The sequence below is a fragment of the Musa acuminata genome, chromosome BXJ2-9 (assembly GCF_036884655.1).
Source record: "Musa acuminata AAA Group cultivar baxijiao chromosome BXJ2-9, Cavendish_Baxijiao_AAA, whole genome shotgun sequence".
NCBI lineage: Eukaryota > Viridiplantae > Streptophyta > Magnoliopsida > Zingiberales > Musaceae > Musa > Musa acuminata.
Window position 1 is genome coordinate 11,825,447 of NC_088346.1, and position 27,516 is coordinate 11,852,962.

General features: G+C 37.1%; 1 protein-coding gene across 1 annotated transcript; it reads left to right on the plus strand.

Moving 5' to 3' along the window:
- On the plus strand, positions 1-26,906 carry LOC135623156 (rho GTPase-activating protein 7-like). The gene is made up of 22 exons (XM_065125766.1): positions 1-436; positions 1,809-1,845; positions 2,870-2,946; positions 3,064-3,134; positions 3,220-3,298; positions 3,425-3,569; positions 3,704-3,823; positions 5,806-5,883; positions 6,070-6,125; positions 6,196-6,265; positions 7,511-7,598; positions 10,717-10,960; positions 12,163-12,390; positions 19,348-19,677; positions 20,218-20,267; positions 20,682-20,742; positions 20,835-20,918; positions 23,923-24,036; positions 24,116-24,285; positions 24,954-25,023; positions 26,010-26,210; positions 26,278-26,906. Exons 1-22 carry the CDS (start codon positions 374-376, stop codon positions 26,467-26,469), a joined length of 2,628 nt encoding a protein of 875 aa, XP_064981838.1. The 5' UTR covers positions 1-373; the 3' UTR covers positions 26,470-26,906.
- The last annotated feature ends 610 nt before the right edge of the window (positions 26,907-27,516 follow it).

Sequence of the window (27,516 nt, forward strand, 5' to 3'; positions counted from 1 at the left end):
AGTGACAGGGAGAAGGCTTGTGGAAGAAGCTTACAAGGTGAAGGTGGGGGAAGACCGTGCCGCTGCGGTGTCTACCATTACGTTACAAGGCAAACAACGGGTGGCATTTGGTCCACTCCGCATCATTGCTATCCCACCCCTCTCTCGCTCTCTCTCTCTCTCTTCACCACTGCCTCGCAGCTCGAAACCCTAATCCTGAGGGCTTCGGAGTCGATCCACTGCGCGTCGCGGCCGTCACGTGCGGGGGAATGCGGACTGCTTTCCGTCTGTTTCTCCTCTGATTTCTTGCTTGGACCGGAGGTGTTGGCAGGGAAGGGGGCGCCCAAGTGCCTGATCTGATGCCCCGGGTTCGCCTGGTGGGAAGCGGCGCGCGATGTCGTCGGCTCCGGCGGCCGCACCGATGTTTGAGCGCCATCGAGCTGTAGCACCCAACACCGTATGCTTGCTCTTCATCGCTGTTTCGATCTGTGCTACTTTTCTGCTTTTTGGTTATTGCTGTTATGGTTGTTGAAGTTTTAAAGCTGTACTCCTTGCGGTGTCTGCATATGCTTCTATTCACTTAGGACCGAATAGTAGCATGCTATTATTACCATATTTTTTTACTTAGAGCAAATTTGGTCCTTGGGGAAAGTTAAGACTGTTAAATGTTACACTTTATGCCCTGTGTAATGGTATCCTTTGTGGAATTACATATCTTTCTTCACGTTGTCTTTATAGGATTTTATCCAAAGGTAAATCTCAACAGGTTTTCCATGATAATACATACATCTATGTTGTCATAGAGTAGTCTATTAATGCTTGTCCTATAGCTTGCTAGTCTAAGTTGGGTAACTTTTTTGTTTATTGCTATACACACAAATAAGCAAGTTGAGATTAATAAATTCAAAGAAAAGGGAGGTACAATTGTGGTTATGCCTCCCAGGTAAGATAATTTGACTCAAGAAATTGTTAACATAATTCTGCTTAACCACAACAGAGAAAGCAAATTATAAGTGGATTACTGGATGGCTTCAGACATGCTAGCATATGCTTTCGTCGTTAGAGAGACGGTACACCATCTTTTTTGCAAGGAACCACAACATGTTGTATGAGCCATGCATGAACCTTTGCTTCTAGACCCTTTTGTAGTTGGTCTTTGAAAATTGGAAATTATTCAATAAAGTTTAATGGAGAAGATCAGAGAAGGGAGGTTGTGTGTGAGGTTCAATTAATGCATGAACATTATACTTTGCTGTTTACAGGATGCATAGTCACACGGTGAAATACTAGCATGAGTTAGAAATGTTCACGTTCATTGTGATATTGATGGATGAACCTTTTTAACAAAAGTTAGACTATGCCATTAAAATGACTAAACAATACTTTGAGTCCTTGAATGTGTTAAAATTCATAGTTTTAGACAAATATTGATCTATAGTTGTATCCCAAATTGGGCCTGCTCCATAAGTGGAATCTTATTTGTTGCGATGTGCTATGTCTGAGAACCTTGTGCAATAATGCATATCAGTTGACGTTGAACTATCATTTGTAACACTAAACACCATATATGCCTAAATGATACTGTACGTCCTAGTTGTGTAACATTGATGACTAGTAAAACTTTGAGCAAGTTCTTTTGTTTAGAACTTTCGTATTACACCACTATACATTTATCATTTTTTATGTCCATATATATTGGACTTTCTTAAGGAAGCTCAAATACTGTCTTTGAGACTGTAATGATTTTGATTGTTATTCTTATCTTTCTGAGTGATCTGGAAAAATTGGTATTTTGCTTTTCTGTCATTAACTTTTGATCGCCTCTGCAGGTGTTCAAAAGTGGACCGCTTTTTATTTCATCTAAAGGTTAGTTATGTCCTTTTTGCGCTGATGTTGTGCTTGATGAAATTTTCTGACTGTATAGTGCATATTAATTTTTCTCATAGATATTTTTGTGGATTTCAACAATTTTAATTCAAGCAACCAAATCATCTTTGATTATTCTGATATTCTCTGTAAATTTGAAGTGCACCTCCTTATGAAGTTAGATAGAACTAATTCTGGTTCTGTTTCTTAATTAGTTATTTCATTGTCAAAAATGTTAGGTTGGCAGGAATAGTAATCATGGTAATTCTGGCAGCCTTTTCAAGGCCTGCTTTTACTATGATGATAATTCAGCATCACACATTGCATCAATCCTAGGGCATTACCTAGGGCTTAAAAGCCCCAAAACCTAGACTCAAAGCAGAACACTATAAAATAAGCTCTTAATGATAATCGCTGAAATAGATTGCAAGGGCCACAAGTTTGAGTCATAGAGAAAGGGAGGTAGGGAGTGAGAGGCTTGACATCATATAATGAGAGAGAGGAGCAACAAGGTAATGATCTAGGTCAATATCTTTGACGGATCAATCATGAGAGAGGTGTTACTTATCTGGTTTGTGATGATAGCTCCACTCCTCCGAGATTATTCAAATCATGAAATCTTTCCATCTCACATCGTTGAGGGTAGTTCTATTCATAATCAGGTATGAGATTGATTGGATTGATATATAGGATCATCAAGGAGGTAGTGTGGGGCTGTGGTGCTCGACCAGCTAGTATTTTACCTTGAGTAGAGAGTCACAAAGGGGCCTTGGTGATCCATCAAAGAGGGGGAGATGAGAGGGAGGTCGTGGGCGGAACAGATTCCAAGGAAGGCCTGGTTGAGTGAGCTTTGAGAGTAAGGTGATGCGAAGAAGGCGATTCCATCAGATCACAGTTCAGATTGCTATTTGGTCATTGTGAATTTTTTTTTTAATTGCCTTTTATTTGTTAGTGATAATTTCTGATTTTATAATGTTTCTTCTCCTTTTCCCTGGAACTTTGATATATATATACTGATCTGCAGGAATAGGTTGGAAGTCATGGAAGAGGCGTTGGTTTATTCTCACAAGGACATCGTTGGTTTTTTTCAAGAATGATCCTGTATGTTTGATTATTTCTACTCGATACATTTGATATTGCTTTCCATGAAATTATTTACCGTATGGTTTATAAAAACTTGTTATTTCTGTTGCTTGTTGTAATGTGGTTATGTTCTAGCGTGCATTACCCCAAAGAGGTGGTGAAGTAAATCTTACTTTGGGTGGTATTGACCTAAACAATTCGGGGAGGTAAATTTTATTGTTTATGATTTTTGTACAATGATCTTGCTGTAATTCATATACATTGACATGTTTGTTCAAATTATATTTGTAGTGTGGTCGTTAGAGAAGATAAGAAGCTACTAACGGTTTTGTTTCCTGATGGACGTGATGGTCGGGCATTTACCCTTAAGGTGCTTCATTAATTATCTTCTTTCACCTTTTAGATGAATATTCCAGAAGGGTTGCCAACTCACTTTTTCTTGTTAAACAATATATCTTCATTAATCTTCATAAGATTTTTAATTATGGGTGTACAGGCGGAATCATTGGAGGATTTATTTGAATGGAAAACGGCTCTTGAGCATGCACTTGCACAAGCTCCAAATGCTGCTCTTGTGATGGGACACAATGGGATATTTCGTAATGACAATGCCGATACTTTTGAAGGATCATTCGAATATTGTTCGTTCCATTGACTGCAAGCTCTCACTTTCTGTAGCATGACATAGACTAAAGAAGACCCAAATTAGTAGTAGTGTGACTCTGTCCAATTTTTTACTTCCATCCGTCGACTTACTGTTCTGCATCATGTGTAGGGAGAGACAAGCGTCCTATCAAGTCTTTGGTTGTTGGTAGGCCAATTTTGCTTGCACTTGAAGATATTGATGGGGGCCCATCCTTTTTAGAGAAAGCTTTACGGTTTCTTGAGAAGCATGGTAAGTCTCATATGATCAATATTGCAGTCAACACTCTCATCTGTGTTTTCTGATAATGACCGAGTTTTTTTCTGGATTATATTGCTATGCTAAGTAGTAGTAATCAGGGTCTGCCGTACTGAACCGTACTGCCCGGTACGGGTGGTATGTACCGGTCCGACAGGTTGTCGGTACGCAGACCATCTATTGCCGGTCCGAGTGCACTGTAGCACTGTAGCAGTGCTACAGTACTCGGTACACCTGGGTGTACTGCCCGGTATACCATACCGTACCGGTACCGAGCCCAGGTCGAAATACTGGTACGGTACGGTATTACGAACCTTGGTAGTAATGACTAAATTGGATATTTGTTGTACATGCCATTACCTCATGTCATTCCAAAACGCTTGGGTCTAATGTAGAAGGTACATGCATCGCCTACAGCATGGCTGTGATTATGTATGTTAACTTAGATGTAGGATTAAGGTTTGATGTGACAAATTGTTAGAGATCTTTGGAATCATGAAATTTAATGCTTTTTGGCAGCACAGGTCCCTAATGAATGTATAGATGCATATAACAGTCTTGTACAATGTCTGTTATCTAGTGTCGCAAGGGGTTATTTTATCAAGCTGCGTCAGGATTTTACCCATGCCATTGCACTAACAACTGATCATGGATGGAACTAAATTAAAAAATGCCAACCATTTCAGCACCTAGGAATCCCTTGGGTGACATAAAGGCATGCTGTGCATGTGTAGTACGTAAGGGGTGGGCTTTGAGTACTAAGATGATTGCTTCATCCTCATGTAGAGATCCAGGTGATGGGTTTCGCTTTCCTTCTCTTGGGACTCATGCAGTACAATATTGTGTTGTAAGGTTTATATTTGCAATAAAGTCATGAGATTAATTGCATATTGCTTGTGTATCCCCTTGGTCCGAAAATTTTGTATGCATGTAGGTATTGCCAAGGCACTTCTCCCTTTCAACTGTTTGAGAAGGCAGACTTCTTTTATGTACAAAAAAGTGCCACACAGATTAGCAAAACAACACTTAAACTGTGACTGAATGGCACACAAGGAGCCTCAAAGATCATATTCATACATGGACTGTTCAAAATGTTAAAAGGAGAACTGAAACATGCCACATCTGGTTCAATTTTATTCAGATTTTTTTGTTTAGTCTGGTTTACAAAATTGAAAATCAAGATATATGTTCCTTCATCCTGCTGTACTGCCTTGCTGGAAACTTAGAACATATGACTGTTTTTCATGATATTCATGTTGTCATGCTATAGATTAATGTGGTACACAGTGTGTTAGTGAAAGAAATTCCATGCCAGTCATTTTGTTGGTATTGCATCATATTGGTGTTTGCTTGCGAGGTGGTGCATTATGGAGTGGCATGGACCAAATTGTACTGGTGCATAGCACAAATGGGTTGCTTCAGATGACCTTGACATGTGATGTTTTATGCTTCTATCAAACCACACACATGCTAGCAAGTGGATAGAAAATTTCTGGATAATTGTTCAATTCAACTAATAGCGATGCAAGTTTTTTACAATTTTGAAGTGGCTTCCGATGAGAAGATAGCATGTCATCTTGTTAGTGTAACACAGTTCCAACTTCCATGATTGGTTATTGAGTTGCATTGATGCTCATGTAGTTATAAACTGGATGTACAGTTAGATACACTTTGCATACTTTTTTGCACCATGAGGAATTGTGCTGATATATTGTGGTTAATCACCATATTTTTTTTGTTGCCAAGAACTTTTTCCGATTGAATGATTATAAATTTTTTCTTTGGTTTTGTACAGGATTTTTAATTTTACGACCTCCATTACTTTTCTAAATTCTCTATTTTTGACTGTATGCTTATGCCCCTCAGTTGTATGGTGAAGCAGAATCCATTCAGTCTCAGGAACATGGATATAATTTTTTGCAGTTGATGCTGATCTTTAATAGCTAGATAATCAGTTATACAAATTAAATTTGTAGGTATTAAGGTCGAGGGGATCTTGCGGCAAGCAGCTGATGTTGAGGAAGTTGATCGAAGAATCCAAGAATATGAGCAAGGTTGTGTTCTTGTATCAGTTGCATAATTTTAGTTGTGGCAGATGCGGACTGAATACATAGGATAATACAGATTAGGCATATCTAGAACTATTTTTCATTCATCTCTTTTCTTGTTCTTTTGGTACTCAATGTTATGTCCTTGAACTATACATTAGTGTTAATATTGGTTTATTAACTTTCTGTCAGGAAAGACTGAATTTGCAGCTGACGAGGATGCCCATGTTGTTGGTGATTGCGTGAAGGTACTTATGCTTCTATTCTTCCGAGTCAATACCTGAAAGAACCATAACTAACATTTATGGAACACCACAGTATGTTCTTCGGGAGCTACCGTCATCTCCAGTTCCTGCATCCTGCTGTACTGCCTTGCTGGAAGCTTATAGTATGTCCGTTTGTAGTTATCCAAATAAGTAGTTTTCAGATGATGCTGTCATTTTAAGATTTTGTTTTGGGATTGTATGATCTTTTTAATCAGTAGACAAATATGTTATAGAAATAATTATTGGAGTGGACTTGATTTGAAATTTAGATAAGATTGTATGAGGTAGAGTTTTCCTACTGGATAAGTACTTGAGATCTAGATAAGAATGACACATTTTTGTCTTGATGAATGCAGATGTTAGGTACACTTTTTGAGATTAAAATAGTTAATCAATAACAGTGTAGCCTAACCCATCTTTATGGTTTATACTTTATAGAATTTTTTTTGGCCATCTTGTTCTTTCTATCTTCAAGGTTCGAAGCATTAAAATATATCATTTGCAACCTATGCAATAGACTATTAGTTCTTAGTTATTAAAAATAGATTATTGACTCATAGGCAATTTTGGATTATGTTCTGCTTCCTACTCTTGCGCACCAAGCCATTGTCAACTCGTTCAGTCACAAAATCTTCATTTTATTTAGCCCCAGTATTTGAAACAAATCAATTTGCAAAACTAATCCATTTTGATGATTTTATGCTATTTAGCTGGAACTTTTGGATTCAGTTTAGATAAATGGTCTAAATTTTACCATTTGGCTTGATCCAGTTAGTACTCAATTCGGTGTTTCGGGTTCAAGTTTGATGTTTAGTTTAACATTTTCCTACTCTTTTGATCAAATTGGTCCTATCTAGTATCTACGCATCCAGATAAGTTGGGATCAAGCTATTGTGTTCAAATATTGTCATATGCTGTGTCAATAAGTTATCTTTATCCATTATAGTGATATAATCTACCAATCTGAGAGGACTGATATAATGTTGTACTTGACATTGCATTCCTTGCCATGCTGGTAGTTTTCATAATTCTAATTGTATCCTGTTTTTGGCTGTCTAAAAAGCAATTATAGATTCCCTTGGAAACATAAGTTTTCAATAATTATTTCATACTTGTTGAAAACCTATTGCTTTTAATGCCTATCTAACATTAGTACTCCGTGAAACATTCTTATGCCATGCTGGTAGTTACTGAATAACAAACTACTATGCTTCTCATGATCGTTGTTGTCATATGCTTTCTTCAATCTAGGAAATTTGTAGGTTATATATGAGCCATAGTATTTGGTTTATTTCATTTTCATATTTGCTTTGCTCATTTTTTCTGTGTTGTGTTGATTTTTTTGCCTTGATCTTATACCTGTATAGGGCTGGAACATAAGGAGGCTCGTATAAATGCTATGCGTTCTGCAATATCCGAGACATTTCCTGAACCAAATCGGAGGTTATTGCAGAGGTTGATTCTGTTTACTTTTGTGATCATCTAACTATTCCTGGATGCATAATTTTTTATTGCTGTTCAGTGCAATTGAGCTTTACAAATTTCTTTTACGATGCTCATTGAACATGCTAGTACAGTTAAAGCTTCATTGCTTGTGCTTTTCTTTTTTTTTCTCTTAGGTTACACTGTACAACTTCTTAGAGACAACTTGTTAAGGGTTATTACTAGCATTTCCATACACTAGTTTGTCAATAAACTCCTGTGATGGAGTTCATGTATTGTTTATTGAAGCTTGATGTGGTCTTAAAAAACTTTGGTCTGCACTGAGTTTTGGAGGCATGGAATATCTAAATGGGATGTACATAGTCAGGGGTCGTAATTTTGTGTACCGGTACAATACTTGTGAGGACTCGAATTGGTACCATACCCGTTCCTACCAATATATCAACACTTGGTACACCATTACGTACCGAGTTTCAGAAAAAGTCTGAAAAAATACTGACAAGAAACAAAACTGCCCATTTTAAGGTTGTACCATCCTATAACAGGTGGTTCAAGCCCTACACCGGGCGTTTCTAGTGGTACAAGCCCTACTCTGAGCGTAACAGGTGGTACAACCTCTACACCTTGTGTTCCAGGTGGTACAAGGCCTATACTGCATGTACTGGGTGGTACAAGCCCTACATTGGGCGTACTGGATGGTACAAGCCCTGTACCAAGCAAACAGTTGGGCCCTGCACTGGATAGTGCAGGCCTTATATTGAGTGTACAACCCAGTTTATCCTGGTCCGTATACCAGGAGATTGTTGAGTCGGTAAATAACGTCCATACCATTCTGTACGGGGCAGTATTGTGAACCTTGTACATACTACATAGTTTAATATATTTGCCTACATTTTGCTATTATATGTGCTTAAATGAAATTTAGGATCATTTGTAGGCTTTTTAGGAGGGAGTTTTCTTGGTTAGCATCATGTATGGAATGATATTTGATGAAGCATCAGGGCATGTTTCCTTATAAGCAACAGGGCATGCAGGCATGGTTTAAAGTAACAATGCTTTGTTTAGGCCAAGTCTGCATCCATCAAATATTAGTACTGGTATAAGTACCAAGGATATGGATGATCAAAGAGATGTTAGGTTGTGCCTAAAAATGGACTCCTGTGAACATTTCTCTCCTCTTTTGATTTAATGGTTTGATGTTGAAGTAATTTTTTTTAAAGCATTTAAGAACAGAATCTTTGCATGCACTCCTTGGTTTAATTTTTTTGCTAGTCAACCTTTATGTTAACTGTAGTTATGAGTATACATCCTTCTATTTATCTGCAAAACCAAAGTTTTGCCATGCATGTTATAATAGGTGAGTTGGATAATGAACCATTTAAAGCCGTGCTTGTTCTTTTGCAGAAAACCAGAGTATGGGTCAATATGCTGGTTGTTGCCTGCTTGATGTTGTGTCTTTCTCCTAAATTGTGTATCTTTATTCTCATGCTACACCGGCATGTTAGTTCTAGATTGGTGCCTTTCAATTTATGGTGTCCCAAGACCATGGATAAATCATCATCAATATTATTGATCCCTTGTGCAATTAATTCATCAAGTTCTTAACTGAATTCTTGATGTTTTCTTGGTTCAGATGAAACAATATTGTAAACCTAAAAGGATGTGAAGAAAAAATATCTCATGCAGAAAAGAATGGGACCAAAGCATGCCATTTTATATCATAAGCCCAGTAATAAATAATTAAATATCTACATCAAGTTTTTAACTTCATGTTTATATATGGAAAAGAGGCACCCACTATCAGTTTTAGTACCATATTCAAGGACAAGAATTAAAATTTGATTTATAATGTACATCAACTGATGAATTTCCCAAGTCTTAGTGATATTTTGGATATACAAAGAGATAACTTTAATATGACAGAGCCATCTAACTTATTAGTCTTGCTGGCTAGCCTAGATATATGTTGGTAGTTTTCTATAGATGTGCAACAAATCTCTCAATAAACATATTTTCCAGGAGAATTTAACTGCTCCTAAATGAGTTGTATTTGTTGTATCTTTATTCCCTTTTTTTTTTTTTACTGAGGTAAGCTTTGAACTTTTGGACTGTGCCATGTCCTTGAGGAAAAGTTTTGGAGATCAATAAGGCAGCCAGTAGGATACTTGGTCAAAACCCAGTTTGGTGGCAGCAGTTTCTCTGGTTGGATCCTCATCAAGTGGATGATGCACATCTGCCATTGGTTATGAGAAATCTTGTAATCTTGTTATGAGTAGATTCATTAGATCGGTTCATCAATAACTAACTGTTAAATCAGAATTCTATTTTGACTTTGTGCCTTTGGTTCCATTATGATTATTTATCAATAATGAAATAATTTCTTTACAGAGATAGGAGACATAATTCATATGGCTAATTGGCTATAGTAAGTGTCGTTTGGACTGCTTTAATGATAGTATTTACATTTCTCCCTCTCACTCATTATAGTGAAGGAGTGGACTTGGGGGTATTACTAATTGAGTAATTAATTGTAAAAAAAACGAGTAATTGAATTGTGTCAATTGTTTAATTGATCATGTTTATGTGGTCAATTTCCTATCTGGAGTCACACTAACATGAATGATTCTGTCAACAGAGGCATTCACTGGTACTCCAAGACCATGTATATGCATTTGTTAATTATATTTGTAGTTGATCCTTACAAGGTGATCAGTTTGCTAATAAGAATTGGCAAGATGTACCTGAACAGCAATTATTTGCTGCATAAACTGGGTCTTGTTATGTGTCACCCTTGTTTCTTCACGTGTTCGCAACGTCAGTCACCTAGGTAAGTGCTAGATCTCCAAAGGCTGTTGTTCTGCTTTATGGTTATAAGTAACTTTGTGTTCTAGATTATCAAGTGCCAAGGTGCTTCTGCTTCATTCAATTTGGTTTATGACAGTCTTCAAGTTAGTGTTAGTTTTGATATATTAATTTGTTTACTGTATGAGCATTTGCTGATTAAATCAGCTATATATATTTTGATTCAAAATTTTATTATCCTTCAATCTTCCATCTTTTTGGTCATCGATCGAAGTTTTGATTGCAAGATGTATAGTTAATTCTTACAATGCAAGCTTTTGTTTCTTAGGATTTTGAAAATGATGCATGTTATTGCCTCTCATACTGCTGAGAATCGGATGACTCCATCTGCTGTTGCTGCTTGCATGGCACCTCTTTTACTGAGACCACTTTTGGCTGGGGAATGTGAGCTGGATGATGACTTTGATATGAATGGTGACAATTCTGCTCAGCTTCTGGCAGCGGCAAATGCAGCTAATAATGCTCAGGCTATTATCACAACTCTCTTGGAGGAGTATGAAAGTGCATTTGATGTATGACCCTGACTTATTGTTGAGTCAAATTACTTGCATGCTATTATCTTTGTTTCAAAGTTTGATTTTTGAACTTCAAGTCAAAAAAGAGAAATATGATCAGGATCCATTAGTTGGAAAATTAGAAACAATCTGCATTGGATTGAATCAGATGGATTGGAGGATATGTATTGGGGAGATGAGTTTTGGTGGATATGAATGTATGTTTTGTAAAAATAAATTTCAAGAAACAATTAGAAAAGAAAGAAATTATTATGTAAAATTTTCTTATATTCTAACATATGTCAAGAACCCAAAATTTACAGTCATAAATTTTGGAAATCTTTTTTGTTTTCTATTCTTTACATCACCTCATTGTTTTCCTTTCTTGAAACAAAAAATTAGGTGTCGAGATATTCAAAGTTACATATCATTATGTATATGTAATGGGTAGATGTTAGGTTTCATCTGCCTGCCTTCATATTTTCAAGTCATCTCTTTTTTAACTATGGTTTAACATTTTGGGTGTCGGATTCGTGCCACTCCCCGGCCTGCCCGGTTCGGGTCTGGTATGTGCCAGCATACCAAAACATGGTATGCCGGCATGAACTGTGGTCTATGCTACCGATCCAATAGTTCATTGGACCGGTACACATGTTTGCACTAGAACTGTTGCTTTATTCTATACCAGCTGCCTTTATTTCTTTAAAAATGTTTAGAGGCACTCAATACAGATACTTTAGGCAATTTTGCCAAGAGTGGATTTGCTGAAATAAAGATATAACTTGACCTTTTCTTCAAGTGAATTTCTTGCTCACTTCTTCCTTTGTTATCAATTTTTATGCTCTTCTATCAAACTTGTTCTTTTTCTGAGCAACAGAACTCAGAACTATATATTTCCCTGTACTTGTGAATTTTAGTGACTTTAAAATATTTGATAAACTTTACTCTGGAGATATCTAAATTTCAGATACTGTGAACTTATGGATTTGTTTTCCTGTCCAATATTCTGGTATCCACTTAGAAGCATGTAACTGAGAACAACTGATCATTTATTTGCATATTATGTTTAGTTCATTTTGCTTTTGTTTAGCTAGCCATTGTTTATCGTCTTCCCCTTAACAATCTATTGTTACTTAAATAAGGTAATGGTATCTCCATTTATCCCCTTTTATTTATTTGGATATTGACTTGTCTTAATCTAGCTTTTATCTTCTTCGCAGGATTGTAATTTACGGAGATGCTCTCTCTCATCCAACTCTCAGATTGGAGACACTGGCAGTGAAGAGTCCATAGATGATGTCAATACAGATGTTAAAGATAATGGATATCATGATGCAGAAAATGATGCAGAACCTGACATGGAGGATGATGATAATGATGAACGTGTGCTTAGTGGAAAACTGAGCGAAAGCAGTGGATATGCTGGCAGTGACCTTTATGAGTGCAAGGTTTTTTCTTGATTTATTATAATTTTTATTGCTAGACATTTGTATATCCATGTAGCATTTATTTTCTGTTGTGTGCTTTCTTATCTTTTTATATTCATCACTGTTCGTTTAAAGGCTGAAGCAAAAGAAACTGCTTTCTAATTTATGGTCTTTCTAATTCATGTACGTTTGTAGTTTACAACCAGAAATACATTTATTATCTGCAAGGTTTAAATACTGCTTGTTAGTACAGTTCAGTATCTATTGGTTTGACAATCAATCGTGGTGCAGTATGGAAATTGTGCCCGGTTCAGTCTGATATGGGCTATACTGCATTGCAAGTGCACTGTATCAGGTTTATCAGGCGGTGAACAGACCATTATTAAACTGTTCTGGACTGTAACTGGTACCAATTTTTGGAACTTCTGATAATTTTGCTGTCCCTTCTTCTTTTTCTCTTTTTTTTTTCTCGTCTCATACCCTCTCTTTGTATTACATGTTTTGTGCAATATTTTCAAAAGGTGCTCGAGCGAAGCCAGGTGAGGCTCTAGTGCCTCGCAAAACCTCAAGGCGAGGCGTTCTGATGAAGCGTTGCCTGGGTGCTTGCTTGAGCCTTGGCATCGAGCACCTCGAGTGATCTCCCGAGTGAAGATAGGTCGAGGTTCGTGCCTAGATCAATTGAACAAGCAAGTTGGTTCAATCGAACCAACTAATCCGCCTTCGTCCGTAGCTTTGCCCTCTGCCCTTATCTTCCCATACCTTCCTCCAAAGCCATCAGTTACTCATCTTTTTAATCCATTTTTTCTCATTTCGATTAACTTGCTGCATCATATTGAGGTGGTGCACTATTACTTAGTTAGGAGTTAGAACTGTTTAGCACCATATTGCTAATACTATTTAGCATAGATCTCCATCAGTAGAACCCTGTTTGGCATAGGTTTCAATTGTAATATATATTTTTAAATTTTAATATTTTGGAGCGTCTTGCTTCGCTCGGGTGGGCTCATAGCACCTTGGGTATTTTGGGACATTGGAACCTAGCACTTTGAAAAACATTGATTCTGTGTTGGTTATAGAATAAAAGATTTTCTATGATTAAACTGAGAGATTAGCTCATTGTTGATTATTTTAAATTGCATGTGTGATAGTTGATTTTCAAAAGTCATTCTAGCTTGTATCTCTATGTTAGCTTCTTCAATCATTTCAATTCTGAATATTTGACCATGAAAATTTTAATCTGTGCCTTTCTTTAATTTTTTTGATAAAACCATCTCTAACTATTTGTATTATATTAGAAGAGGTCTGTGAATAGCAAAATATGCATTTTAAGCCAAGTTTTTAGTTTGTGTCTGAGTACCATTCATTTTGTTAATATTCATGATTTCATGCTTCTCAATATGTTATTAGGGGACTAGCTTAGGAATTAGGACATTTGGTGCCTTGTTTATTCCACATCGCAGCATTCTCTTACCATGCAGCTATAGTTCCATATGGGGAACGAAGAGAGAGTGGACTTGTATAGATTTACTGACTTACAATTTAGATACATATGCTTAATCAAATTTTGCTACAGTTTGTGGCATTAATTGGTTCAGTATGTCACCAGAGTAATGTGAATAGTATAGGGCAAGGTTCTAAATACCACTAGGACTGGTCCATACCAATTGGTATATATATATATATATATATATATATATATATATATATATATATATATATGGTCGACCCCTCGTTACCTCTCATGATGCCTGCCTGAGTGCCAACCACCATATGCCTGGATACTCTTCCTCTGTTTCCTCCCCCTTCCCTCTGCCGCATCCTCTCTTTCTCTTCTTCTCCTATCCTCTCTTCTTCCTTTCCTCCATATTTCAGTATGCCAACAATCAGTATGGATCTGGTATCTAAGATTTTAACATAGAGGAAGGATTGTTACTATGAGACTGGTATGTACTGGCTGGTGTTTGCTCGTCCGATCATGATCTTGAACCCAAATGGCCCTTTTCGGGTAGTCCAAGTGTGGTACATGGCTTGCCACTTGTTCTGATTTTAAACAATGATGTGGCTTTTTCTGATTGTTGTAATGTCCAACTGTAACAATCGTGGCCTTAATGTTATACCGTTATCCAGTTATTTTTGTTTTGGAAACATAAACAATGTATTTTGCTGCATCTCTGCTACTATATTGGCTTTTCATGAGAACCTTTAGATAACATTAGTAAACTTCTGGACGACGACGACGACAGCAAATAACAACAAAGCCATAAGTCCCAACTATTTGGGGTCGGTTATATAGATCTTTTGTCATCATGGAGATATATAAAAAGCCAATACTAAAATCAGTTAAGATTCATGTTCATAAGATATGACATAGTTTTATGCTGGTTGTCCATGACCTAATGCAACTCTTCATTTTTCTCATTCAGGCTCGGGGCCAGCATTGGCAATGTTATTAGTAAACTTCTGGGCCAACTAATTTATCTGAATCTAGTTGTAACTTTGAGAATCAGCATCTGAAGCTCCAGACTTAGATAACTGATTATTATTTGTGTTTGTCATATATAATTACTTGAAAAAATTATTTGAACTGAGATTACCGTAATATTTGCTGATAGTTTCTTGCACTAGCCAGTGATTGCAAAAGGCGCTCGGGCGCTCGCCTAGGCGCTCGGGCGAGGCGAGGCGAGGCCCGAGCGCCTCGCTAATGTCCCAGGCGGCGCGCTTCAATCAGGCGCCGCCTAGGCGCTCGCCCGAGCCCAGGCGCTGGGCGCTTCGGGCGAGCGCCTGGGTAAACCGAACCAGAATTTTAGGTCTGGTTCGGTCCTGGTTCGGTTGTTAGTTGGTTCAATCGAACCAACTAAACCGATATAACCCCAACCCTAACCTGCTGCCGCTGCCGATCCCGATCGCGATCTCGTCGCTCGCTGTCGCTGCTCCCGCTGCCGCTGCTCGCGCCATCCGCGAGCCTTCCCGCTGCTCGTGCCTCCCGCGAGCCCTCTCGCTGCTCGCGCCTCCTGCGAGCCCTCCCGCGAGCCTTCCCGCTGCTCGCGCCTCCCTCGAGCCCTCCTGCTGCTCGCGCCTCCCGCGAGCCCTCTCGCCTCCCGCGAGCCCTCCCGCTGCTCGCGCCTCCCTCGAGGCCTCCCGCCGCTCGCGCCTTCCGCTCCCTTTCCCTTTCCCGTTGCCGCTGTCGCCGCTCGCCGCTGCTGCCGCTGCCGCCGCTCACCGCTGCCGCCGCTGCTGCCGCCGCTCGCCGTCGCTGCTGCCGTCGCTCGCCGCTGCTTCCTCGTTTCTCCGTCAGCAGATTTATACTGTTAATGTGATTATATTTATTAATTATATTATATATTTTTATATTTTTATTTAAAATTTTAAATAATTATATTTATTAATTATATTTTATATTTTTATATTTTAGCGCATCGCTTCGCTCGGGCGAGCGCCTGGGCGAGCGCCTAGCGCCTCGGGCGTTTTTGGACCTTGGCGCCTAGCGCTTTTTAAATCACTGGCGCCTAGCGCTTTTTAAATCACTGGCACTAGCCAGTGGTTATTGAAATTTTGTTGGTTGGTTGATTTTGACTTCCTGACATTGGAGAATGGTGGTACATCAATAAAATATATCCGTGTCTGCGTGTAGGTCCTGTAAAATGCTTGATGACTTCGATTATAAACACCGTTTACTAACTTGTGCAAAGTGAAGGAAGGAGTTAATTCTGTTATTGCTTATGTGCTCTCAATTGTTTGTTCACTGTGTGTGCTCGTGTGCAAACTTTATCTGCTTTTCTGTATGCACTGCTTGGGTGGGCTGACCTGTGTATGTGCTTGTGCTGACTGACCAGGTGGCTCTAGTAGTATGTGAAGTCAAAAGTCTGTAGTGGTTGTCATTTGACAGATGATGATTAAACATGTATCTTCTAGCTGGAAGTTCAGTTTTAGTGAAAATGCATTGTTTTTCTTAGGAAACTAATATTAGTTTCTTCTTCATGGTGTGGTTGGCCTTTTTCACTGTTATTGTATATGCTAGCTTTGAAGTAGAGCATAACACTAGGATGGGAAAGGTCTCTCTAAAGGAAGAAGTGTTGTATTTGTTATTTTCAGTTACATGGTTTAAAATACTGATCAGACCAAGCACCGAGCACTGACAATGTACTGACTAATTTGCTGATCCGACCAAGCACCAACAATGGACAATGCAACTTAGTACTGCTTATTATATCATTAGTTTCTTTTATTAGTTTATTCTGTTATATGGGTAGTCATTGACAAAAAAAAATCTCGGTTGGTGCCAGTCTTGGTAACCGGTTGAATCTGTATGGTACCATTCTATCAGCTGACCCATTCTGCTTGGTATTACCAGAAAAGAATAATAAAAGAACAGATATACTGACTAGTATTAACCTATATGGTCTGCTACCGGTCCGACCAAGGACCGAAAAATAACAACTGGTACGTATCCATACTGACTGTTATCCGATTCTTTGGTTATAGGCCGGTTTTTTTAGAGTCTTGGCCATGTATCTGTCAGACAGATTGTCGGAACCAGTATCAGACTGGGGTTTAAAACCTTATATTAATCAAATGCATTGCATCCTGCATCCTAGAAATGAATACTGTTGACATGTTACGTAATGCTCAGATGTTGGTGAGTCTTCACTATGTAGTAGCCAAAGGGCATGATATTATGTTATGGTGGCTGCAATAATCAGTGTTTAGATAGAAGCAAGCTTCAGCCACAATGCAAGATTAAGATTTAGTTCATACTTTATCCATATCCCCTGATCGATATCAGTATAAGCTGATCTACATAAGGATCTTCCCCTTTATAGTTGAGAAATCCCATTGTTATGGATTAGTGCTCAAATTGCTATTGAAAATGGCCAGAATTAGATGGAATCTTCCAGAATCAATCGGGAATTAGCGAAACTCTCTGGGATTGGTTGATACTTGAAAGAATCAGTTTATTCTGGTAGATGAATACCAAATCATGGAGGGGGAGTTATAGGTCCAACAGCCACCACCACGGCCACTTGTAATAGTGAGAGGAGGGAGAAAGGGAAGGAGACTATCTGCCACAAGATTTGCCACACCCATTGCTATGTGACAGTTGCAGTCATTTCCTGCTCACTGCCTTAAAGTTTTCTATTTTTTATTGTTTGGTTGCTATTGTTGTCAACACTCTTGCCACCACAAAGGTGGCTCTGCCTTCTCCTAGAGAGTGATGCATCTGCATTGCTATGCCTCAGTCTCTATCACTGTCTGCTCATAAATACAAAGTCACTTTGACCTTCTTCTCAAATAAGAAATGGGGAGAGATAAAAGGGAGATGAAAACCAGGCCTGTCAATTACTACTTGATGCTACAAAGTTACCTTCACTTGCTCCTTCTTGACATCGACAGTTTGTTGCTGCCTCACTTCCTTGGCTAGAATTTTCACAGCAATGTGGAAATTGCATCTGAGAAAGGTCACAACTTGAAATCGCTCAAGTTGGGCAGATTAATATCTTCAATCAAGTTGATAAAAGGTCCATAGAAATTCAACTGTTTTTGACTAAAGATGTTCAAATTCAACATAAATGGATCACTCTATATCAAAATTAAACAAGTTTAAAGCCAGTTTTGGTGGTTTAACCTATACGGACCATTTTGTTCTTTTACAAGAAAACCAAATTAACTTGGCTCTTTCAATTACTAGTATAAACTTCTATACAATATTTTAGATGCCATTTTCTTTTACATGTCAATTGTTATGCTAATGAATAAGAATTGATTTCAGATATTGCTTTAATTGTTGTTGGGAACTGTTCAGAGTTTCATGTTAACAGACCTGTCTTGATTTCATTGTCCTACTTAATTAGTTCCATGCTGTCTGTATTTGTGACTTGTCTACTCCAGTTTGCTGGTGTGAAACTTATTTGAATTTCTTATATATAGAAACATTTATTTTTTACCAATAATTTATCACAAAATATTGATAGAAATTTTCTTTTCTCTTTTTTATGCATTTGTTTTGTATATTAGCTGGATATTGTAAAGAAATTCCAACAAAGATATTCTAATATCCTATTTATTTTTTAGCTTGTTGAGCTATACACTTGGATTGACATTCATATTGGACTCTTCTATGTCTATAGGTAACACTGATGGACAAGTGGCTGTTTTAATTTATTTGCAAGACATTTTGGGTATTTATTAAAAATGCAAGGGCTTAATCAAAGATGAACTCTGTTTTCCTCTGCATAACTTTATTTGTAGTATAAAATACAATCACACCGATGGGGACAAATAGTTTGTTTTTTTTACCTGTTTATTACTTATCTGTCTCTTATTTTGATTATTCTTATTTATTTCTAATGTCTTTCTATATTTTTTCTTTATAAGTTTTATTTATTAATTTTTAAATTGTTTTCTTGGGAGATTTCAATCAGGGTTTGCCATACCGAGCCGTACCGCCCGGTACGGGCGGTACGTACCGGTCCGACAAGTTTTCGCTATGCGGACCGACGGTTACCGGTCCGAGGCACTGTAGCAGTTACTGTAGCACTGGGTGTACCACTCGGTATACCGTACCGTACCGGTACCGAGCCCAGGTCGAAATACCGGTACGGTACGGTATTGCGAACCTTGATTTCAATCCCACCTATCCATTTAATCCAATCTGTCTGATTTAACTGTACTGCCATTTGTCAAACCTGGACTCAATTTTGATCTTGCAATTTCTGATATAAATGTGAATACAATCTCTATTGAATTGACAATAGTGCACTTTATGTTGTAATGTACATGTCAATTGTTATGCTAACAAATAAGAATTGATTCCAGATATTGCTTTAATTGTTGTTGGGAACTGTTCAGAGTTTCATGGTAACAGACCTGTCTTGATTTCATTGTCTTACTTGATTAGTTCCATGCTGTCTATATGACTTGTCTACTCCAGTTTGCTGGTGTGAAACTTATTTGAATTTCTTTATTGCTTGCTTAAAGCAGGTTTTTGCTGGTGATGATTCAGAGCCTGATTCTCCAAAAGTTAATCAATCTTCAGCAACTAAGACAGAATTGGTTATGGATTCGAAAGCTCATCATAATGAGCAATCTTTGACAAGCAATAATACAGAGAAGTCAGTGGCTGAGAAGGATGCCTCTGATGTCTTACCTACGCAAGAATCTTCCATGTCAATGGGAGAAATCTTATCTTCCCTACATCCAGGAAATTCTTTACCAGCTCATGTAGCTGAATATAGTGTAGATAGATACTCTAGTAAAGTGAATGGATCGCACACACATATGAAGCGCACTAATTTTTGGGGCCGCAATAATGTAAGTGGTTTAATCCATTAAAGCTTGTCAAATATGAAGTTGGCAATGAAGACTACATAAGAATTTCTAAAATTTTGGTTATTTTCACTGTTGCATGCTTACCATGGATAAGTTCACTTTGATTATGATGAGTCAGAATAAAAGCATCATCAATCTTCCTCGGCCTAAAACTGTCCAGAACATGTTTCTCTATTCCACTTTTGATTTTTTTCATTTATAATTTTAAGCATGGTATGCAGTACCGAATGGTACCGTCCGGTATGGGCGGTATGTACCGGTCCGACGGCATACCGGTATACGGGCCGCCTGGTATCGCTACAGTGCTACAGTAATACACTGTATCAGCGCTACAGTACTCGATATGCCCTGGTGTACCGCTCGGTATACCGGTATCGTACCGTACCGAGTTAATCTCGAAATATCGGTACGGTACGGTATTGCATACCTTGATTTTAAGACAATGTTTTTATTTATTAAACTTGAGGATAGGAATGATTTATAAATGTTTATATATGATACTTATTTATTTGAATATTTCAGGCCAGAAAGAATCAGCCACTCGAACAAGTCGATTCTTCTGGAGAAGAAGAGTAAGTTCTCTATTGCACTCTTGAAATATTTTGAATTTTAAAATGACACAATGTTATATTATATATTGCATTATATTTGCCAGAATAGACACTTTATGTGTTATATTTAATTTCTGTTCTCTTGTTATTTCTCTCATTGGTATGTCTTTATAATTATTTTGTTAGTAATTCAGAATTATAGACATTACAAAATTGATTTAGCCTTGAACTGACAATCTATTAGAAGAAAATGCTAAAATCTGTTGTAATTCATTAAAAAATTGCTTTTGCTATTCTAAGGGTTTATCTTTGGAACCCACATATGTGTTAGTGTATGTTTAGCACATACTTTAATAGAAACATTTATCGAAAAGTGGCTTATAATTTCCTGCTGAGCCTATTCTTCGACTGCTAATTGGAACTTAACTTTGATAGGCTTGCTATTCAAAGGCTTGAGCTCACAAAGAATGACCTTCAAATAAGAATAGCTAAAGAGGTATGAGTTGAAAATTTCTCTGAGGCATAGCATACTTGACAGGATGAAGATTGTGTACATGATTACTGAGACTGTGTGATGATACTTTTTAGGCAAAAGGCAATGCCATTCTACAAGCAAGTTTGGAAAGAAGAAAGCAGGCTTTGCACGAGCGTCGATTAGCTCTAGAGCAAGATGTATGTGCTTTTCCCAAAACCACTATGTAGCCTACTCTTCTTCAGTGTTCTGTATGATCGATGCATCTTATACTTCATGAATTATTTTAAAGCTGTGACATGACAATAGAGCCTTTTTGCTTTTATGTTAGTATGCATTTGTTTTATATAAAAAAAATACTTCATTGACATTAAATAAGATTAGGAGTTTTTGTTTCATCAGATGGAGGTATGTTGCCATCCTTTTGGCATGACATGATTCCATGCTATTCTGGTTGGCATGCTCCTGTGCCAGTTGACACAGGCCACAATTGGGATAGCCACATGCTGGCACCTTTTCTATGGATCGGCATGGACAAGGACAAGCTGGCAACATCCTGGCATAATACATTTTGATTCAAGGATGTGGCCTAATCGTGATGACTTATTCAATATATATCATTCTTCATAATATCTTGGCACCTCTGGCAGCAGTTTGTGCTTGACTTGCTTTTTGGCTGCTTTTCAGTATATTTATCTTTTATTATGGTGTGCATGAGCTCTTCCTTTTGGATTTTAAATTGGCTTACATAAAATTGCTTATTTATGTCAGATTATTGATCCTTCAAGCAGCAAGTAGAAATGGATTCACATGTTCTCATATTGTAACATCACTTTTGTCCTTAAGATCTTTCCCTTGTCCATTGATGATTATGCTTATAAATTTTGGTGGAATTGTAGAAATGATGGTATATTTGAATGATATAAATTGGCTATACAAAGGCGCAAAACTATTCGTGAGTCTCAATAAGAGCTGCAAGATACTTTTGTTGTAATTAGTGACTAGTATTGAAAAACCATTTTTTCAAAAGCATCCACAGTATGGCAGGGTCATGGTACTGTCCAGTGTATATGTGGTACTCCGAAGCATTGGCAACCTCATGTAAATTTCAGTTAAATATATATAACAACGTTAAGTATAAATTAGGCATATACATTGAAGTTGAAGTAATAGGTAAAAATATGCAAAGATTAAATATACATTAAAGGTTTTCATTGTGATACGTTATAAGAAATAACTTGTGATTGTGAATTTGCTATATATTGCACATATTGAACATTTTATCAAGGCCTCATTGCCTTATGTAGGATATAATTACTCGTGCATATGTGCAGCCAGATAGACTGCATTTTAGCCTGCTAAAAAAATTTTATACTCGACAATGAGAAAGTAAGAGTAAATATTTTGTTAATATTTTTCTTCTAAGAGGCTAGGATGAGGATCTTGTAAAAGATTCAATGTGAAGTTAAAATATTTAATATAATATTTGTTAGTCTCAGAACTACTAAACAACTATGCCTCTTTAAAATGTTAGGTACTTCAAAGTGAGGTAAGACCCAAACGTATAAAGGAAGGATCCAATCATCAGGGTTATGAGGAGCAAAATTTTGAGTCTCGTATGTGTTTTATAAGCAAAACCTCATTGCATTTAGTGTTTGAGAGGTAATAAACTAGATCAAATAAAGACCCAATGATATGGAAAAAAGTACAACAAACAAGCTGAAGGATTCAACAATGTCTGATTCATTTTACATTTTGGGGAGCCAACCTTTATGGTCTTTTATATGTACAATAAGTTTTGAAGAAACAATTAGTCCTCTTAGATATGTGCCTTAGTTACCTCTCCCAACTTCTAATCTCTTCCTATTCACAAATTCTAAGCTCACCTTTACACTTCAATCTTTAAATTTTAGTTAGGTTATTTTTCACATCAATGTACTACACCAAAGTGTAGACTTAAAGAATCATAGTTGAGCAATTTTGGAAATCCTTAAAGAGAATCACACCAAATAGGTCAATACCGATTAGTAGATACCAGTCCAATCGGTCTTTGAAACTGTAGTTATATTGTCACAACCCGGGCCTGATAGGCTAATTAGTTTGTCAATTTCATTGAATCGAAACCACTGATCAAAATACCTAAGCTGAAATTAATAATAATATATCAATCAAACCCTTGTAAGCCAATTTAAGTCTTGTTCACTTCCGATGTGAGACTAATTGGGGAGTTACAATCTCCCTCACTTAAGGGTTTGACGTCCTCATCAAGATTCAACATAGTTCAGATCAAACCCTTGCATGGTGCATGTGAGACGTAATCCAATGGTGGCTCAAGCCTCCCGACCATGCCCCAATACTGGTTTGGCTCTGATCCCAAATGTCATGACCCGGGCCTGATAAGCTAATTGACCTTTTCACTTCGTTGAACCTAAACTACTGATCAAAATGCTTGAGTTAAAGTTGACAATAGTATACCCATCAGATTCTTATAAGTAAATCTTAGTCTTATCCACTTCATATACAAGGCTAATCGGGGTGTTACATATATAGGCAACTATCCTTATGGATCAAATTGTTGGGCAATCAAATAAGTTAGGAAATTATTTATGGAAAATATTTGTGTTGCTAATGATGTATGCATGTCTAAGTTACTAAGATAAAAAAAAATGAAATGATCACATTTGTAGAAGTTAAGGTGGTACTTACTTATAAAGGGTAAAATAAATATTTGGTATAAATATTTCTTTGGTATGTTTGGTGTGTTTATTAACCATTAGTAAACAGATACGTCCATTTAAATAATTACCTTTTATCATTTAATGATTCTAATTTAAAATTTTTCCTTGTCCTCAATTTATAGTCTTTTTTGACCTATTCAGCAAAATAGGGGCTTGTTGCTGGATTGGTCTTAAGTTCCAGGAGCAGGTGACCAGAACTCTGGAAAGGTCAAAAGGTCTATGAAGCTTATGTGAATATTTAGGAAAGAGCTTACATTTTCTAACTGTGACTGTATACAAATTAGACCTTAATTTTCTCATCAGACTTGTATCTGCTTGGCATTATAGAAAACATAATTTTACTTTTGTATGGAACACAAACTTTAATGATAGCTATTGTTGCTTTATGTTGAAACATAAGTTCTTATATATAGTGGCACTACATGCCTTGAAGAACTAGTGTTATTGACTAGTGAATTTTCTTTAGGTATCAAGACTACAAGAGCAGTTACAGGCTGAGAGAGACCTTAGAGCTGCTTTGGAGGTTGGTTTGAGCATGTCTTCTGGACAGTTCTCCAGTTCACGGACTATGGATTCTAAGGTATGTCTATTGTTTTATAAATGTACCAATACTTGGAAGGATATATTGGATTATGAAAAATGTGCTGCTTTCTGTGAAGACAAGGGCAGAACTTGAGGAGATCGCTCTTGCTGAAGCAGATGTTGCCAGATTGAAGCAGAAGGTTGCAGAGCTCCATCTCCAACTTAATCAGCAACGCCAAAATCAGTATGGATCGATCCCTCATGCTTGTGACCGATATCAGCACCTTCCAGCACCTCTCCTACAGCAGTAAGATATTGTTTGCACATAAACTTCATATGAATATTTTTTTGGGCATGTCAAATTTATAAAACTATACTCACTATCTCTTTACGTAACACAAATTTTAATTACTAAGATCCTATCTCTGCCTCTCTTCACATCGACAATATTGTCTTTTAGATCCTTATGTACAATAAAGCTATACCTTTCATTTGGTCAATGTTTTCTTGAGTGAGCAAGGCTAAAGATCTATATAATATTGGATCTCCAAATATAACAATTTGGATTATGCACCATCTTCATTTGGAACACAAATTTACCATGTAGGAAAACACTAACCATAGGTCATGGTTACAAAGGGGTATTCCCAGTAACTAAGATTAGTGGTTACATTTCTGATTTACTTAACTAATGGTCTAGAGGATTGCCCATCTTGCATCTGCAGTACAAGGAGTCCAATCTTCTCTTCTAAGCAATATGTGCCACACAATTAAACTTATTTTAGTTCATGTTATCGGATGGTTGTGACATTATTTCTAGTTACATTACCAATAGTACTTTTCTTTTACTTGTGTACACCTATCCAGTTATCCAAATGCAGTCAACTTTTAATTTTATGTTGCAAAAAGTTTTTTTAATCTGTAACTTTAGCATGTTTCTTATCTTGGTACCACAATTTTGTATATCTTTTGCAGGAAGATTGTCCAACAAGATTTTGATATGAGCCTTGCTTTTTGCAACCATGAGAAGAAACAAAGAAGTGAGGCAAGTCTAATAGACTCTTTATTCTCTTGCATTATTTTACAAATTCCTCTCACAACAGCATTTGATTAATCATTAGTCGTTATTTACCCTATGATTATTGATTTTCATAGTAAAAATAAGTGAAAATTCAAGTCCTCCATGAAATTTCAATTTTAGAATTAAATTTAATAATCTGTATATATAAGAAATTTTTATATTTTTACAGTAAAGAAAAAAAATACTATTGATGTAGTTAATTAGAATATCTACTATATCTTTGTCCTTGTAAATAAAGGTCCCAATTATATATTAAATGCTAAGCTTTTAATTTTGAACCCATTTCTCCTAAGCTTATAATTACTGTTTAATTTCTCCATTTCCTTTTTATCTCTTTTTCCTGGCCCTTTTCTTCTGCGTATAATGTTGGGATGTGTTCCCCCTACTAAAGGCTTATCTACCTTGGGTGACAAGAGGACCTCAACAACAAAGAGGTTAAACTAAGGTAAATAAAGCTAACATATTAAATAAAATAAGATATCAAACTCAACTCATGACATGTAGTGCTCTATTTTTCATCCATGTTTAAATCTCAACTATGTTCTGGTTTTGTAGTTAATGGTGTATGATGTGCATCTATAACTTTAGACAATGTGTATCTAAAGATGTAATTTGTGGGCCACTCTGGGATCTTTTTTCCTGCATTGTGCATCATGAAGCTCTTGTACATTGAGAAGATTAACCACAACAGCTGATTCTACAAAGTTGTACATGGTAATTTTTTTGTTGCCTACATGTTTTTTGGGGAATGAAGGTCCCTAGTGGCTTAAACATCTTTTAGCAAGGAGACATTTTTACTGATTTCTGGATTTTATTAGTAAGGAGTGAATCCAGGATTTATATTCGATATTCAATTTGTCAAAAATGAAATGAAGACTTTAAAATGCCATCATTCTGGAATTTTAAGTATGTTTGGTAATTATGGTAGCTCATATACTATATCATCGCAGGAGAGCTCATCAGCAACAGATTGGAGGAGCATCAAGCCTCAAATGCCACCTTATCCTGGTTCCAAACAGCTTTCTAGGAAAAATGCTGCAGATAAAGCAAGTCTGAATGATTCAAGAGGTATGGAGATGGAGGCATCGACCAGCATGCCATCAGAGGCCAATCCCAGCGTGGTTAGCAACAGCATGCCCAAGGCCACCGAGGTAAGCGAATCCATTTCTGAAATTTCTAGATCTCCCATAAATATTGAAGGGTGGGGGGGTTTATCAGGGTGCTGAACATCAAAGGCAGCCGCTAGTGGCATCTTCGACTCTGGTGGAACTGACTACCCGTCTTGATTTCTTCAAAGAGCGGAGATCGCAACTCATGCAGCAGCTCCATAGCCTTGATCTGAGCCATGGGGCATCCTCACAAGGTCTGGCGTACAAATCCTCCCCTCCTTGGAACAACAGTCCCAGATAAGGCATTGTAGCCACACCCACTTGTATATCCTTGATTTGTGCAATCTGCCATGCATAATAGTCCTCTTTGCATCTGAAACCTGTTCTGGGTAAGGTTTGCTGCATTTGTGGTGATTGCTGCAGGAATGTAAATTTTGGTATCGTTGTTTCCTTATTCTCATCACGTGTGATGGAGAGAGAGAGAGAGAGAGAGAGAGAGAGTTGTATCTTCCTTAGTACAGTCCATCCCTTGGTTCTGGTTGCTATTTGTTTAGCAGTTAGTCTTGAATACAATACCAATGTACTTGATAGCTTGTGGAACTTGACTTCATGTCTCTTTGTGGTGCTGTAACTTAAAGGGGCTTTACATCTATCGTTTCAAAGTCTGGAAGTAGCATATTTTGTCTTATACACTTTATTAGTGCGAATATACGCCCTCCAAATGTTTGAAATCTTCTATATGCATCACTCTTGCTAATATCCGTCTGATAAACTCTTACAAGTTATTAAATATAACAAATGCACTTTTTACTATTTTTAATCAATTACTTGACCTCATGTTCTCTAACATGGTTGTGGGCTTTTCAATATTAATCCGAGCTTTGATATTGCTATGTTTAGTTTTAATACCTAAAAACATAGATTTTTTTTTTCTTTTTTAGCTTTCTAGCGTTATGCACACTTAAAGTTAAATTTGGAGGTAGTATGAATATATGTGATATATGCAATCTTGCCAGAAAAAAGAATAGGGTGACACAAAATGTGGTCTAATAAAGTGTTTTTATCTTCATGTCTATGTTTGAATAGGATATCTCAGAAGAGTCGATGTCATGCAACTATTTCTAGAGAAAGAGAAACGGGCACTTTTTGGAATTAAATAGACATTTCACCCGACAGAATGGGCTATTAATTCGATGTGAATGCATTCAACTGTCAAGTTTTGGATCCAAACGAGCAATCCAACTGACGGTTAAACAATCCAAGTTTTATTTGCTACCCGAACCAAATAAATAATAATAACAATAATAATAATAATAATAATAATAATAATAATAATAATAATAATAAT